Source organism: Amphibalanus amphitrite, unplaced genomic scaffold (genome assembly GCF_019059575.1).
Source record: "Amphibalanus amphitrite isolate SeventyFive unplaced genomic scaffold, NRLGWU_Aamphi_draft 000315F_arrow, whole genome shotgun sequence".
NCBI classification, from domain to species: Eukaryota; Metazoa; Arthropoda; class Thecostraca; order Balanomorpha; family Balanidae; genus Amphibalanus; species Amphibalanus amphitrite.
The window spans coordinates 95,330-111,856 of NW_024881810.1; the positions used below are offsets into that span (position 1 = coordinate 95,330).

The 16,527-nt window shown below is 60.6% G+C and overlaps 1 protein-coding gene across 1 annotated transcript in view; it reads left to right on the forward strand.

Moving 5' to 3' along the window:
* Positions 1–16,527, forward strand: part of LOC122388256 (midnolin homolog) — a 60,132-nt gene that overhangs the window by 38,316 nt on the left and 5,289 nt on the right. Inside the window, exon 5 of the mRNA XM_043379163.1 lies at positions 4,619–4,760. Coding sequence (XP_043235098.1) covers positions 4,619–4,760 — 142 coding nt within the window. The remainder of the gene's footprint in view (positions 1–4,618; positions 4,761–16,527) is intronic.

Below are 16,527 nucleotides of genomic sequence, written 5' to 3' on the forward strand. Positions count from 1 at the left end.
CTGGTTCAAATGGCCATCAACCATTTAAAACACCGAAAATACTCACAACTCCGTCCCGACGACCACGCAGCACCGCGCACGCCACACTACTGGCAAAATGCCAAAACTGCTGTCACAGCAGAAATGTTTTTTTCTCGATTGCAATTGTGGAATTATTTATTAAACAGAAGATGATCTTTCCGAAAAACCGACTGATTTCATACACAGATGCATGGAAAATAAAAAAATCCCGGTAAGTTTATTTGTATTGTTTTGTCGATTTTGACATGCTCCTAGTTTGCAGCCATATTTCGATATGTTCTACAGGGAGTTCAGAATTATTTCAGGACCAATCTTTTCCTCATTCATTTTCCCGTCGATCATGAATTTTTTAGAGCGGAACAATTAGTTTCCAGGCGGTCCGAGCGGTTTTCGTGAGAAGGGTGCAAAAATCGGCGTCATTTTTAGAGCCTCGACACCAGCTCAACACAGGACCCTATGGGAGACGGTGAAGTAGCGGGAGCAATAAATAGAGCGCTCTAATTTTAGCTTATTTCCCTGGTGTGTCACCGACTGTACTATTTGTTTGGCTGTCTTTTTCTGCACAGCAATGAAGCAAGTAAGGTTTATATAGCTCTAGCATTGACTCAGCTGTATTTTTTTCTTGCAAAAGTATGTTTTTAAGATTGCGGTTTTTTTGCGGGTTCGGCTCAGACAAAATCAGCTTGCGGGTAGTTGTGGTTGGGCAAGGGGTAGCTGCGGGGCGGGGCGGGTAATGAAATTGCAAATTTGGGGCATCTCTAATAGCGACACACAGACGAGCATTAGTGCGAGCGTCTGCGAGGGAAGGGAGGCAGCTACGGAGAGCCGACCGAGGGTCTTCCACACTAGCAGTCGAGGGGAAGAGGTAGTGATGACTCGAGGCGGCAGCTCCTCCTCTGCCGTCGGTCGCGGTCGCCGGGCTCGCTGTCGTGAGACCGTGTGGCGGCCTGTGTCACGGCGCCGGACGGCCTGAGCCACCCGACCTGGCTCGGCCTACCGCGGGCCGCTTTTTACAGTGGGCCGGCGCGCGGGGCGTTTCACCGGCCGGCCGGCCGCGATAAGCGGACCGTGCAGAGCTCCGCACGCAGGGGCGCGCTCAGGCGGACCGTGCCGACTGGCGGTCCGGCGGAATCCGCGCGCTGAGGCAGAGAGGGCACCTGATTTGCCGGTGAACAATGGCAGTAGACCATTAGGCGAACGATTCATAAATTATACGTTCAACAGATGGCTGCCAAACCGGCACGTTCATGTGTTGAGAGAAAGCGGTAAATCCGTAGAAACCTCAACAAATTTAGAACTGGTCAAGCCACTCCATGCCGGTAAATAGCGACGATCAGGTGACTCGGTAACGAACTCTGCGGATCCCGACTTCGCCTCTGCCGTCTCACGTGTCGGCCGCCTGAGAGACGGAGAGAGGGACGCGCAGCGGCCGGAAAAATGAGAATTGCCGCAATTAGTCCAGCCGGCTCGATTGGGCACACGTGAATGAGCGGCCGATGCCGCTTTTGTTGTCGAATTTGGCTAATTGCAGTGGAGCGGGGCGTCGGATGGCGTGAGCGAGCGCGGCGGCGCCGACGGCTGGCTCAGAAATGGGTCCACCTGAGACGGGCGCGCGGCGATCACGCTGCCGCGGCCCGTGACCGCGTCACATGATCGCACATGTGGCCGGATGTGATCGTACCCGGTGCCCTGGTAACGGGGGTAACTGAGACGGGGGGGGGGCGAGGCAGGATCCGGGGCAGAGTTGTGTAGGACAGGCCTGGAGCGCTACCAGCCGCACCCACACGAATGGGGAGTTGGATCACAATTATATATCAACTTTGAGAATTAATCATCTCTGTTTTCTGAAAGTTGCGGGACTCAGTTCGATAGAAAAATAGTTAATTTTTCTAGGACGTCCTGTCCTTATTCTTCCCCGCCTTGCCCGATGCATTGGACTGCCCCGTTCGAGCCTTTGTGAGCCTCTATGGGCTGGCGCGAGCCTGTGAGAACTCAGTCGTGAGAATCTGGTGGGAGCGGCCGAACCCGCCGACCGGCGGTGGAGGGCCCCGGCCGCTGTTCGGCGCCCACAGCAGCACAAACGGTGGGGGGGGGGGCCAGCCGACCGAACGAACGAACGAACGAGCGAGCGAGCGAATGAATGAACGATCGAACGAACTAACGACAGACCAAATGATCGCCATCATGAACGAATGGACGACCGACCGACCGACCGACCGACCATTTGAAAGACCGACCGGCCGACCGATCGGCGTGCCGCGAGTCCGCTCAGCTCTGCGGTCCGTGCGGAGCGCGTGTTGGGAGTGAAACGGGGCCGACACATCCGGTCGGAGGTGACGGCGGCCGGCACGGGCACGGGCACGGGCCAGCCACAGAGAGCGGGGCGGGGGAGCTGCGCTGAGTGCACGGGCCCCGGGGCACGTACTGGAGAGGGAGGGTGCTCAGGGGTGAACTTGGCAGGGGTTGGATAGGGCTCCCCTCGACACAGAGGTTGTGAGTGGCGTGGTGTGAGGTTTTACCCTGACGCGTTGCGTCGTTTTTGTAGCAGTGCACCCTGCACAGCGCTGCTTGTCTGTGGCGATCAGTGCTATGAGCCAGGGTCAGCGGCGAACTAGTGGCGGTGGTATCTGACCAGTGGGACTGGTATCAGCCGTCCCACCGGCCGCCGCCGCCGCGCCGCGGGTGCCGCGATCAGCTGACTGGGCGCCCGCCGCCGCCGGCTCGCTGCCGGCGCCGGCCGCCGACTGACCTCGACTCGTCGGTCCGACTGGCGATCAGCCGATGGCTCGTCGGAGGAGGAGTCCGAGCCGCTATCGACGGCCGCTCTCTGTCGGCAGGCGACCGCGGCAGTATTGGCGCGCCCGCGGCCGCCGCGGCGCAGTATTGGCGCCGTCAGTAATCGTTTTATTGGCGGGCTTCCGCTGCTGCTGCGGCGGCGAGCTCACGGCCGGCCGGCCTATCGGCGACACTGGCGCCCCTTGCGGCGGGTGGCAGAACTGCCGGCCGTCACCTGGGGTCCGTATCGAAGCGTCCAAAACCGCAGCACCCAAGGTACGCAACATCCAAAACCGCAGCGTCCAAAGTACGCAACGTCCAAAATACGTCCAAAATCGGGTTTATAGGGGGCATTCACAAAGTCCAAAACCGAAACATCCAAAACCGCAACATCCAAAAACGTATCATCCAAAAAACGCAACATCCAAAGACGCAACATCCAAAGACGCAACATCCAAAGTACGTAACCTCCAAAACCACAACGTCCAAGACCACGACATCCAAGGCACGCAACATCCAAAACCAACCTAACCTAACCTAACCTAACCTAACCGAACCTAACCTAACCTACTGATTTTTGCCTATCCCTAACCCAACCTAACCTAACCTAACCTAACCTACTGATTTTTGCCTACCGGGGATAAGGAAACCCAACCTAACCTAACCTAACCTAACCTAACCTACTGATTTATGCCTACCGGGGATAAGAAAACTTAACCTAACCTAACCTAACCTAACCTAACCTAACCTAGCCTTACCTAACCTAACCTAACGGTTTTGGATGTTGCGTACTTTGGATGTTGCGTACTTTAGATGTTGCGTACTTTGGATGATGCGTCCTTGGATGTTGCGTTTTTGGATGATACGTTTTGGATGTTGCGGTTTTGGATGTTTCGGTTTTGGACGTTGTGAATGCTCCCTATATACCCGATTTTGGACGTATTTTGGACGTTGCGTACTTTGGACGCTGCGGTTTTGGATGTTGCGTACTTTGGATGCTGCGGTTTTGGACGCTTTGATGGTCCCCCGTCACCTGTCGGCGTGTGACGTCACGGACGGGGGGGCGCACGTGTCGGAACGGGGTGCTCTGTGGTTTGGGGGGGGGGGCGCTGAGGGGGTGCTCTGGAGGGGACCTGACGGGGCTCATGGACGGGCAGCGTCACTCCTGCAGACAGTGGTAGTTAGTCAGCGCCGAGTTTTTTGGAGCGCCCTCCCGCCGCGCGTCACCCGGGACGATGTCATCGCAGCTCTGTCCTCGTACACCCCACGCACACCGTCCCACACGCACCCCGCTGACACCCGGGCCCCTCACACACCCCACGCGACGCCCTCGACCAGGGGGGGGGGGGTGAAACCGACCCCCTCGGCGGCACCGCAGGGGAGCTGGGACTCAGACGGGGAAAATGGGAGACACTTCCGTGAGCTGCCCACAGCTGAGTGCAGTCATGCAACCGACCGACGGAGGTGCAGAGGCTCCCGCCTCCCCCGCTGCTGTTGAACCAAAGCCAGGGGTCGCCCCTCCGCCACATAGCTATCGCTGCACAGCTGACGCCTGACATCGAGTCAAGACGGCCAGAGTTGGGTTTATGGAACTCTACATATGCGACCCTACCACATGATGCGTTACACGCAGTGTTTATAAGCTGGGTGATGGGTGGGCGTCACGGAACATGTCTTTTCTGACATGATGTGTCTCCGATTATTCGTCATCAGGACCTCGCTCCAATAGTTTCTATCGGTTGATAAGTCATGTATCTGCGTTGCCTCTGCTGTCCCCGCCGTCTTGTGATCGTCTTTGACCTCCCCCTTTCTCTGCCGCCAGGAGGGTCCGTCCGTGCTGCTGTCCTCCCCGTCGGCGTCTGCTGGCTCCGCCTCTGGCAGCGCCCCCCTGCGGCCACACCCGGGCGCCATCATCGAGAGCATGCACCACCACGGCAAGGGCGTCTACAGCGGCACTTTCTCAGGTGAGTCATCCCCCCTCTCGCCATCTCAAATCTACCTGACCAGGGGCGCCCCTGGTCAGCCCGTCTGTCTTAACTCCCAGTGGTGTGGTGCCTGGAGCCGCCTCTGCGGAACCCGCGCCGTGGCGTGCTGCTCCCCCGGGTGCGGTGCCTGACGCCGCCCGTGCCGACTGTTTATCTGCCGGTCGGCGGGGCCGCCGTGGGCTGTGGCCGTGGTCTGGACGTTCCCAGCCGTACTTGGCCGGTATCCGGCCGTGGCCTGATGAGTTTTATCGGCACATCCTGTCCACGGATAGCGTAGCGAGTTGCAACAACTTGTGTCCGGCGCTACTCAACATCGTAGACCTCGAGGGCTTCGTGGGTAGTTTCATTACCGTGGCATAACCGAGTAGTGCCGTCTTACCGGAGCTCTACCGGCGGTTCAGTAACATGCACGTCCTATTTTCTACTTTCCTGGAGGCGCATTTAGCATTGTTTGTTTATGCGCTGTTTCTGTCTCCCTTTTTGCTCCTTTGATTGTTGGTGTGCACTTTTTGCTTTCGGCATTGTTATAGTTTCTCCATTCGGTGTGCGTTGGTTCTTTATTTTCTTTCAGTTTCGCTCTAATATATTTGTAGGCATTACTCCACCTCCACAATTGCTTCCTCTCGAGCTTTGCGACTGTTCCGAACCTCTGTTCCTTCTAAGCCCCGTCGTGTCCCTTCCTGTGTGTATTTTCTCGCTGCTGTACTGACAATGTGTTTAGCTGAGTGTGCCCGCCCCGCCGCCCGCGACTGTGAACGGTCCGCACATCTCTCCCTAGTCTGTCCGGACGCCCGTTCAGGGTCAGCCTGCTTACAGACCACCCCTGCAGTCGCTGCACTGCTCTGCAATCTATGCACCTTACTGCAGGGTAGCTCTTGCTCGCTCCTAACTGTCCTGGCTCACTAAATAACTGTCCCGAGAGGCGGCGTGGCACAGTTATACCGACAGACTCTCGCCGCCCGCCCTCCACCGCCGCTAACGGTGTGGCCTTGATAGGGACCGACACGGGGCGGACCGTGCGTGCTGGATGCTGCCTCACTCAGCAGACCCTCCAGCTGCACCAGCTGACGGGTGTGGGCTCAGGGCCCATCCCACCAACCCATCAGAGCGGTGGGGACGGTCCCACCTTCCCGTCAGACCACCGGAAAAGTTGGTCGGCCGTGCGTGCTCGTCGCTGCCGCTGGCGCTCGGAACTCGCGTCGATGATAGGAGACCTGTTGAGCGTTCGCCTCTGGTGTGCCGTGAATGGGGATAGTTCGGCCCGCTGTGGGGTAGGGAGGGGGATGGACCGAGTGCAGCTGGTCTGTAGTCTGTGAATAGCCAACCGCCCTGAGAAGTTTGAGTCGTTAGCTCCGATAGCCGCCGTTCGTTGGTTTTCCGGGAGGGAGCCGCTCCTATTTATCAGCCTGTCTGCCTGGAGCCCCGGAGCGGCCCATGAAATCACTGCCGCTCGCCGCCTCTGACCATGGACATTTCTCCTGCTCACGGGCGCTACCGCGGCGACTTCCGAGTTGAAATCGCGGCCATCACTCGAGCCGCCGGCGATCAAGGTGGAAATCCTCTGCGAATCGGTCCGATACCTCTGGATCCGGTCGGTACTCCTGGCCTTCCGCCCCGGCCGGGGGACAGTAGCCTTCAGCGGGCGGCTGATCAGACAGATACACGGCATATCCGTCTGTCATCGAGGTCCGGCAGCGAGCCAGTGACACTGTCCAGTGGGTGAGTTTGGGGTACCGGGGTAGGACCACCAGACATCGGAGGCAAAAGCCGAGCGGGTGGCGCGACGGCCTTGGACTGACCATGTGAGGTGCCGGAGTGACGCACGGACTGCGCGTTTGGGACCGCCGGCCCGGGAGGCCGCATGTGTGGCCCAGCTTCGCCTGCCGTGACGGCGGCGGCGCAACTGAGCTGACCGACTCAACTCTGTTCAGACGGCGAGGTGCGCTTTAACTGCGGACACTCGGCCTCTTATCCCGGAAAACGACAGCTTGGCAGGGTCACCCACCTGCCTGGGCGCCGGCCGGCCTCCTGCAGCTGCCGCTCTGCCGGTGGCCGCTCGGCCGCCTGGGGAGGGGGCATTGAGCGCCCGCCGGCCCGCTGCGCCGCCCGGCCGGCTCAAGGTCTCTCAGCTGAGCGGGGTGGCGCGGCGGCCGGCCGGCCGGGCGGCGGACGGGGACTGCTCATGGACCGCTGGAAGTAGCGGACCGTGTGACACGGACGGGCGCTGCACCGGACCGCTCGGACCGGACCAGACCGGACCGACGGGGACGGGCGGGACCGTTGGGAGTGCTGGTAACCGTCAGGAGACCGCAAGGAACCAGTGACGGAGACAGCGACTACTGAGAAGGGATGGAGACTGCTTGGAGATTTCTGGGGACCGCTGGGGGCCACGTTGGGACAACTGAGGGTCAATGAAAACCGCTTGGAGACAGTTCCATGGCCAACAGTCATATGCAATCCTTGGTTGTATATTGACTGCCTGGACCATTGCGAACAACAAGAAACTCCTAAGGATCGCCCGCCTTCGCTGAACACCGATCGTGCTCCTGGCTTGTATACTTTGAGATGGTATGTTGCCAAACAAGGCACAGCAGCTGCGTTCGTCCCACAGCGGTGGTGGCGGCGGTGCAGCCCGACCTCCCCTGTGGGGGAGTGCAGGCGGACGTACGAGACCTTGGAGCCGCATGGACCCGAGCAGCACAGACCGGCGGCGGACGGCCAGCTGACGCCCTTTGTTGGTTTGTGTGTCGCTGGTAGCAATGCCAACAGGTCGACCGCATCCGATATTTCCGATCTGGGTTGTGTTGTGAATGTAGCGAACAACAGCCCGAGTGCCTTGTGTCCACGGCCGTCAACCGGTCCACTGTCAACGCGATTCCGTTATGTGGAGATAAAAACCGTAACCAGAGCATAGCGATAAAGATCGATCGAATGCAACAGCTGCTCGTCCTGGACACAGGCGGTGCGCTTTGCAACCGATGCAGATCGGGGAATGCGCGCCTATTTTCCGCCAGGTAAATATCTCATCCTGTCGGTTCTACTGAAAAGCGGCATCTGTTGGCGACGGAGCGGCGTCGGACAAGTTCTTGTTCGTCGCCGCGCTGATCCTGCCGGGTCGCCTTGCTTCGTTGCACAGCGCTGTGGGCCGACTCCGCCCGCCTGCCGGCGGCGGCCTTCTGCCGTGACTTGTCTCCTATGTAGGCCAGCCTGCGGGCCAGAGCGGGTGGCCCATGACAGCCGGCTGCCGCTCGGCCGCGGTGCTTCACGTGTTCGCGAGTGGGCCCGATATTGACGCCGGTGGACCGCACGGTGTTTGGCTGCGTTTTTTCGTCTGCCGGCTGAGTGCACTGTCCGCCCGCGACGGCGGTCGCCGGCCGGTGTAACCACGGTGTAACGACCTTCCTGCAACAAAGCCGTGAGCGCGGCGGCGGCGGCGGCGGCCCGATAAGGTGCTGCCGGCCGGCGCGGAGGGGCCGGCGCCGCTTTCACCGCGGCCGGCCGTCACCCGGAGCGGTTCCCGTCCGCCGGCGGGAGGCGGTCCGCCGCCCCTCCCGGACCGCGCGGAGACCCTCTGCGTGACGGGCTGACGGCCCGCTCCCCTCAGCGGCACGGTGCGCTCCCCAGCAGCGCGCCGAGCGCGAGGAGGAAACGCTCTCGGCCCGCCCTGAGGCGCGCCACATTGCGGTGCAGCACGCCACAGTGCGCCATTGTTTGTCCCGGCGCCGTGTGCGCGGTGGGGACCGTTGGAGGGCCGAGGGCGCCGTTCTGGAGCTCGCTGGGGTGAGGAGTACAGTCCCGGGCCCCAGCGGCCAGGTGGAGGGTCTGGGGGCCGCGCGGTTTCCGGCCGGAGCCCGTCCCAGCAGCGGCGGTCGGCTCACGTGTCTGTGAGCGCTGCGAGCTGCGCCGGTCTCACCTGTCAGTGTCACCTGACCTGGCACCTGCCAGCGGCTGACAGTCGCCGGCGACTGGCCCGACGCCAGCGCGAGCGCGCCGCTCGGCGAAGGGATCCGTCGCCCGCGCGCGCTGTGAGAAGTTACCACGGCTACCCGCAGGCCGCAGCCCGTCTTACCACAGTGGCCTATAACACGTGAAAACTGCTATTAAAATGTTGGTTCTTCCTTTCGCAACGCGGAGGCTTCTTATGTAATAATTTGCTCGCATAGTTGCTGATGTCCGGTTTCTCTATGAATATGGTGATGTGGGTCATGCCATGGACCTTGGGAGTACAAATATAGAAGGAAGCCGTGCCCATGCGGGTCAGGCTGGCGTGCCGCTCCTACCCCGCTTGCTGGCTCGTTTGGTCGACTTTAGGGCGGTCCTTGGCCAGGTAGCAACTGTCCCCGTCGGTCCCTCTCTGCGTCTACCTCCGCGGTGCGTCCTCCCCTCCCTGCCCTTTGTGTTCCGACTGACTGGAACCCTGCGCTGGCCCTGACCCGACCGACCGGTGCGGCGCGCCGCTGCCGCTTTTTGTCCTGTGTATCCGCTGAGTTGGACGCACCGGGACGGGTGACAACACTGCGACAGCGGGTCAGACGGACACAAACGGACGGACGGACGGACGGATGGACAATCGGACAGAGTCCGGGACCGTGTTGGTCTCAGTCACGGCACGTCCCGCCACGTCTCTGTACGTTCTCCGGACGTATTGCCACGTCCGCCGTTCTGTCCCTGTGGCAGGACGTTCCAACCTGCGGACGTTATGGTGACAAGGTGTGGCAGTCGTTAGCCGTCCGCCGCCCGCAGCAGATTTATGCAATAGCTGCCGTCCACCGCAGGAACATAAACCAGCCCCGAGTGTCGGCTGCGTGCCCTGGTTGGTGGAAGGGATGTGAGAATGTGAGAGAGATTTGGGATGGATGGGTAAGAGCGGTGTGAGAAAGGTTAGTGATGGTGGAGGCTGGTGCATTGGAATTTGTAGACGAAAGTGTGTTGAATATGTGGCTGTTGCAGCAGTAGTTGCAGGCGATAATTATAGGAAACTGTCAGTGACATTGATGCTAATTTTATGGATCTGGGAATCAGTTGAACCGGACCGAGCTAAGGCCAATGGGCATGAAAATTAGATATGCCGGATTTCCGAGAAACTGAAGCTCTTAGCTGTTAATTTACGGTAGCTTTCATCCATTTGTCAGTCCCACAGTCAGATGAATTGAGTAGAATGGTGTCAGTCCTGTGGCCGCTTTTGTTTTAAGCATACATGCTGCTGATGACCACAAACAGGCGAGCAGTCGCCACTTTTCTCTCTGGTGCTGCTGTATGAAATGCATAATTACCCGGTGTCAAAATCTAGGTCGGGCACCTTTACCGTTGCGCGCTGTCCGTGCTTTGTGCAATGCTCGGGTGTTACAGGGAAAAGTTGTTGCTAAATCGGCACGCTATGTTACCGTCGCGGCTTTCGTTCCGATTCAGCGTCAATCCATCTCCGGGAAAGCTAATTCGAAGCATATTTGTTCCCCACATGCTTTCAGCCACCCTATCGAGCCAGTTTCTGTGCATTACGTTTGTTGCCGTGTCGTGAGACGCCCCTGCAGCGGTGTGCTGCCCACCCCGCCCGGCCGGCCGCGGCTGGCCGAGTGCCACCGTCCGGCGGCGGCGGCGGCGGCGCTGGCGGCAGTGACGCCGCGCGCGCCGGCCGCCCGCCGAGCCGGCGGCGGCGGCGCGGCGGCGTCAGTCGATGCCGCCGGCCACTGGCGGCGGGATCAATGCACGCCGGCCCGCCGAGCGATCGGCGCCCCGTATTGACGCGGCGTGGCGTCACCGACGGCGGCGGCGGCGGTCATCCCACCAGGTGCCCGCATCCGCCCCCGTCCCCGCCCCCGCCGCCGGGCGTCACAGGCCGTCACCGTGCCCCGCTCCGCCCCGGCCGCCAGCTCCGCGGCGCGCTGCCAGCTGCGGCGGCCCGGAGCGGCGGCACGCGCCGGTCCGAACTGCCGACCCGCCGGCCCGCCGACACGGGAAGCGGCGTCGGCCGGCGCGACGGGATGCAGACGTCTCGGGATCGATGCTCGCCCGCCGCCGTCGCCGCCGCACGAGGTCAATACGAGTGGCCTGAGGTCAATACGGAGCGGTCCGCTCCCAGGTCAATACGACACCGCGCCGGCCGCCGCCCGCTCACGACGCACCCTCTGTGGGGCTCTGTTTAGCGCGTTGCCCCGGCCCGTGCCCGATGAAGTGGCACAGCGGATAGTCAATAAAGGGTGCCGAATGCCGCGGACGGAGCTCGCTTAGTGACGCGCTCATATGCCTTGATGGACCCCATGAGGTATATCGTGACTTATGAAGACAGCATATGGGGCGGATTCATGAGCTGCCAGCGATGGGACGGCCTGCTGAATTGAGGCTCTTCCTCTTAACAACACTGGTTGTACCCACTCGTTTACGAATTAATGGTGTTTGCTTCCTGGTTACGTAGTAGAGTACTGGCCTATCGTTCCTAGTTACCGATTGTCGAGTCAGCTGCTGGGACGACCATACTAAAAGTTGCACACACTTGCATATGCTCATGCGCCGACTCAGTCGAGTATTTACTTACTCTACTACGAGTGACAAGTTCTTATAAAAAAATTTGATCAACGGTTCTTGTTTCTAACAAGTCTGAGACAAAAGGCTTAGCTGCCCATTCTGATGGTGAGCGACTTTTGAAATAAGATCCGCGCTTGGCTAGCGCGACTTTTTATTGCAATTGCGCGCCGTTAAGACGGAGAACTTCTCCGCGTTCTCCCTCGGCTTCCCGTGTCACTCCTCGCTCCGTGACTGGATCGGACGGTCTCCCCGTGGACAACTGTCCCCTCCTGGGTGTACATAGCCTTGCAGTAGGTCGGAAAATCTCGGTAGTGGTGAATAAACCGACAATGCAGTGTGCCGCGGAACAGCTGATAGCTGGGCCGTGGGCAACAGAAGCAGTGGATAGCAGCGAACGGCAGCAGCGGATAGCGGCTTACGGGCCGGCCTGGTTCGCCTCCGTCTGTGTGCTGGTGCTCACGAGCTGGTGCCTGGCTGGTGCTGGCCTAGTGCCTGGCTGGTGCAGGCCGCTACGGTGACCTGTTCCGCTCCACCGGCGGCGCGTGCGGCCGCCGGTGGAGCCACGAGAGCTGCCGTGCGCGTGCGGCCTCTGGAGCTCCAGTGATCGCTGGAGGAGCCACGACGAAGCCCCGCACGTGTGCGACGGAGGAGCCGCGTCGTGCCGGCGACCGTGCGCGGAGGGAGCGCTGACGCCGGCCTCGCAGCGACGGGGCCGTTTCTGAGTGGTGAAGTGATCGCCCTTGGTTCTGATTCTGATTCACTGAGTGCGATGCCAGAGTAACTATTGGTCAGTTTGCTTTGCTTCTTTCGGTGCGACCTTGATGGATTTCTTTTTGATATGCCGTGCTGCGGTTAGTTATTGTCCTGTCACTATTGGCGTGGCATATCCCTGCAACGTCTTCCTGCGACAGCTGATTTCTCCCGTCCTCCTTTAGTCTCTCCTCTCCCCTTTCTTCCCGGGAGCCCATGGCACCGTCCGCCGCGCAGCTCTCCCTCTCCCCTCTCCCCTCTCCACGTCGGTGACCGCGCCGACTGCGGCAGCAACAGCGTGAGGGGGCGGGGACCGGGGGAGCGGGACTCGGGTCGGCCTGGGCCGATGACACCGCGCTGCCGCCGCCGAGGTCAATACGGAGTCTGGGATCAATGCAGCGAGCGACGCAGCCGGACCTCACCCGGCCGGCCCCCCGCCGAACGACCCGGCTGCTCATGGGCGCACCCGGGATTCCCTCAGACCGTCGGGTCCTCTGAGTGTCCCTCACCCTCTCCCCAGACCCTCCCTCAGACCCTCTCCCCTCAGTCACGGCCCCATCCCTCCAGTCCCCTCCTGCTCCCTCCATCCCGGACGCGCCGCCGTACCCCTTCCCTCTCCGCCCCTCCTCGGAAGGCCGGTCAATGCAGAGCTCCTGGCCGGGTTGCTGTGGGCCCCATCCTCTACCATAGGGCGGGGCGACCGCGGTCCGCTGTGTTTTGTTCATTGATTGGCCACCAGATTCACGAAATCCTCTCTGGATCACCTCATACGTGAGAGCCGTGCCTGTTTCTGCTCCCGCCCGGCCATCTGTTACTGCTGTCCCTCGGGTCCCTTTTCCGATGCCGTGGGGCTGGACCGAAAGCCAACTGATTGTCGACTCGGCGGTAACAACAGTGATTCGGCCATCCAGTGGCAATTTATTGAACGGCTGTATATGGACTCTTCACGTTCCATTGCATTGTGAAACGCCGATAGGCGGATTGAAGCGTTCAACAAGGATTCGATCGAAAGCTAGATACACGGTTTTCAATGGGAAATGTATGTGGATATGATAAATGCCGACGTCGTATTGAGTATGTATTTGCTTTTCCTTAGCTACCTCAGCCAGGAACCTCGTGCAAAAGTCTGTCAGTGGCCGTTTTTCTAGCTCCCCAGTTCACAGACATTCGCTTGGTTTGCGAACGTCTGTTTCGATTCCACTCGCTGATTCCCATGCAGTATTGCGGAACCATTGCTAAACGCCCGGCCCATTCCGTCGCCTGGCCACGGCCCCAGAGCCCAGTTCACGATCGGGCAATAAAAGTAGACGTGTTCAGGCAGGCGGCGGTTGGAATGGTAGGCAACCGTGGCCTCGGCGACTGGGCCGGGCCTGTGCTGGTGCCGAGAGGCGAGCAGTGCCTCCTGCAGTTGTGACTGGATTCAAACACAGCCCCGTTACTAACTGGCCGGGGCCGGGTCCTGGTTTGGGCGGGCCGACGCTCCCCGCCCGACCGCCTGCTTGCTGGTTAGCCTTGGGCTGTCCGGGTGTTGCCCGCTTCGTGCTGGCGGAAAAATCGAGCACGCGCCGTGAAAAAGTCGAGTCGCCGCGCGGCGCCGGTCCGGCCCGGTCAGCGACCCCCGCCCCGGAGCACCGTGTCTCCGGTGAGCGGGGCACCGCTGCCGAGTTGCCGGGCACAGCCGAGCTGCACAGGGCGTGGCCTGACCACCTGGCCTATTGACCTGTCGGCGGGTGAACGGCGTAGCGGCGCCGCGCCGGTCCGGCTTAATTAAAAATAGCGCCGCCGCCGACCGCACTGCCCCGCGCGGCGGCGGCTGCAGCGCGCCGCGCGCTCCGCCCTGCCAGCTGAGCGGCGCCGTGACGCATCACGCACCGTCACGCGCGCGCGTCTCTCTCCTGCTCGTGGGTCACCTGACGTCCCGGCTCGGCGGCGGCGCGGCCGGTCGGCCGCGGCCGTATTGAGCCGACACGCCGCGGGGTCAATGAAGCCCGGCTGCCGGCGCCGGCGGCGATCGTTGCCAGTCTGAGGGACGCCGGAGGCCCGTATCCAGGACTATCCCTCGTTCCTCATCCCGCCCCCGCAACACGACGCAAGCGGCGCGGCGAGGCTCTCCCAGACTTGGCCGGTCGCTGACCTGATGTCTAGGTAATCCTTCTGTCTTTGGGCAGTCCGAGGCGCGCTGACGGGGTTATAAATAATATGTTGTCTGAGACGTGCTGTTGTCTCCCACCACCACCACCGCCTCCGCCGTCGCTGCCGCCTCTGCTCCTGTCGTGCCCAGGCTATCCTCATGCCCTGTCTCGCTGCTCTGTGGCCGCTGCGTCGCTCTTAGTCCCGGAGTCTTTCGTCCGCCCGACTTTCTCTCGGCGGCATCTGGCCTGCGCCGGAGGGTCACGACCGCCTGAGCGCCGCCGGACACTCGGGCGTGACGTGACACTGCGCTGAGCGGGGGCGGGCCGTGCCGGGCGGGGGCGGGCCCGGCGGGCTTCCGGCCGAACCCGGATGGACGGCCGCCGCGCTGTCGGTCGAAGCTACCGCTGATCGAAGCTGGAAGCCCTCCGTCGGCTGAGCTGGGACGCCGCCGAAGCTTTGGTCGGTGCTGCCCTGGCGCCGCGCCGGTGAGGGCATCTGGGTTTGAGGGTGACGGGACGGGCACGGGTGTCACCTCTCTGCTCTTACAATCTATCGGCTCCGCGGTGACTGAACTCGGCTTGCCGTGCCGTGCCGCCGTCTGAGATGTTACGCACGGTCAGACGACCGGCGGCGCCGGCGGCACGCGTGCTATTGATTTCAGCACCGCCGCCGGCTGGTTGTCGCCGAGCGGTACAGCTCGGCGGCTGGTCCGCCCCCGCCCCCGCCGCCGCCCCCGCCCGCCGCGGGTTCCCGGTCGCCCGATAGTGTATCGCGCCGCTGGAAGCACGCCGGCCGCGGCTGGAGAGCGCCCGCCCGGTGCCGAGCTGTGGGATCAATAGACGGCCCGAGGCCCGTCGACCGGTCATGTCACTGGACCGGTCACGGAATACTGGCTCTCCGACCGGCCGTAACGGTGACAAACTGCCCAGCGATATGTCACTCGGGCGGTCCGAGCCGGCGATTGAAATGGAATGTTGTTTTTGTGGAGTGGACGGCGCGGTGTTAGGATTTCCTTATATTATTATGGACTGTTTTGTGCAGTATGATCGTGTTGTAAATGCAGATGGGAAGCGGTGCCGTGTAAGAGTTCATGTAAATGATCGATTTTACGGCTTTCAACCTGTTGTGATTTTCAGAACTGTTAACGCTCCGTTGTTGAAACGATCGTCACTGTGTTCTTCAGCAGTACATAACATCATTTCCATGAATTGAACATCACGACAATAGCAGGTACCCAGAGGCGGAAAGTGTCTGGTCTGATAGGGAAGGAGCCGGCGGTTCGGTGTCCCCGGTGCAGAGCCGACCGACGGCAGCGGTCGGCGGCGGGCCGTTATTGATCTCCAGAGATAGAGCCGAGCTGTCGGCCGGCCGTCACGCCGCCACCGTTACGTTGACCGTCACTGTCGTCACCCCCACCGTCACTGTTACCGTCACTGTTACCGTAACTGACCGGCGGTGAATCTCGTCCACTATCACACCTTGTGCCATCTCATGGGACTCTCCAATCGCACCGAGAGTGGTAAACATCGCGCCACCAGATAGTCCCGACATTGAGACGGAGTTCGCGGTCGATAAGCCGTGACGGCCATGTCGAGGAGATGGACCGGTGGATCGGGCCGATGGCGACCGATTGAGACAAATGTGCCGCTGCTGAATACGCTGCGGTGTGCTGAATTATATCGATGATTTACTGGCGTTTTTGTGAGAGTATGTCATTGTCAGCCATAGCGTGCTAAAAGTAGATATAAGGCAGTGCTGAAACTTCGATGCAATGTGCGGATGGGGTTGTTCAGTTGTACTGGCACTGGGCAATGCGAACGGGGTCTGCGATGTTGCTTGCATAATTGCATTTCTCTCAACCGCATTGTGTGAGCATAACTACATATATGCCTGGCGTCATAGGGCATTTGTGGCCACCTTTCACGCTGTTTTCTACCCTCTGCATCATTTCGTGGGTCATACCATCAATTCGGTCTGTTGCCAAACTGAGGCATTGCTAAGACACTGCATCTATCATGTATGTTTACAAACACTGCTCCTGATGTACGAGCTCCTGTCTTCCCGGAAAATTCTGATGAGGTTCGACGACACTTGTAGTCCTGTCGTCAAACTAGACTGACGCTGACGTCTCATGTTTGTTGTGTAGTAACCTTTGGACGCGTCTTCGGACATATGATCAGCGTTTCCGAGCATGTGAGCATCATGTGATCTGGCCTTCGGCTGTATGTACAGTGTAGGTAGGTACTTACATTGACCTTTACCTCGCTCCTGTACGGTTTCTTGTGGCCTGGCTTTACCTGTATGGATGCATGTCAGCGGGACAGACAGGCACCCTCGGTGG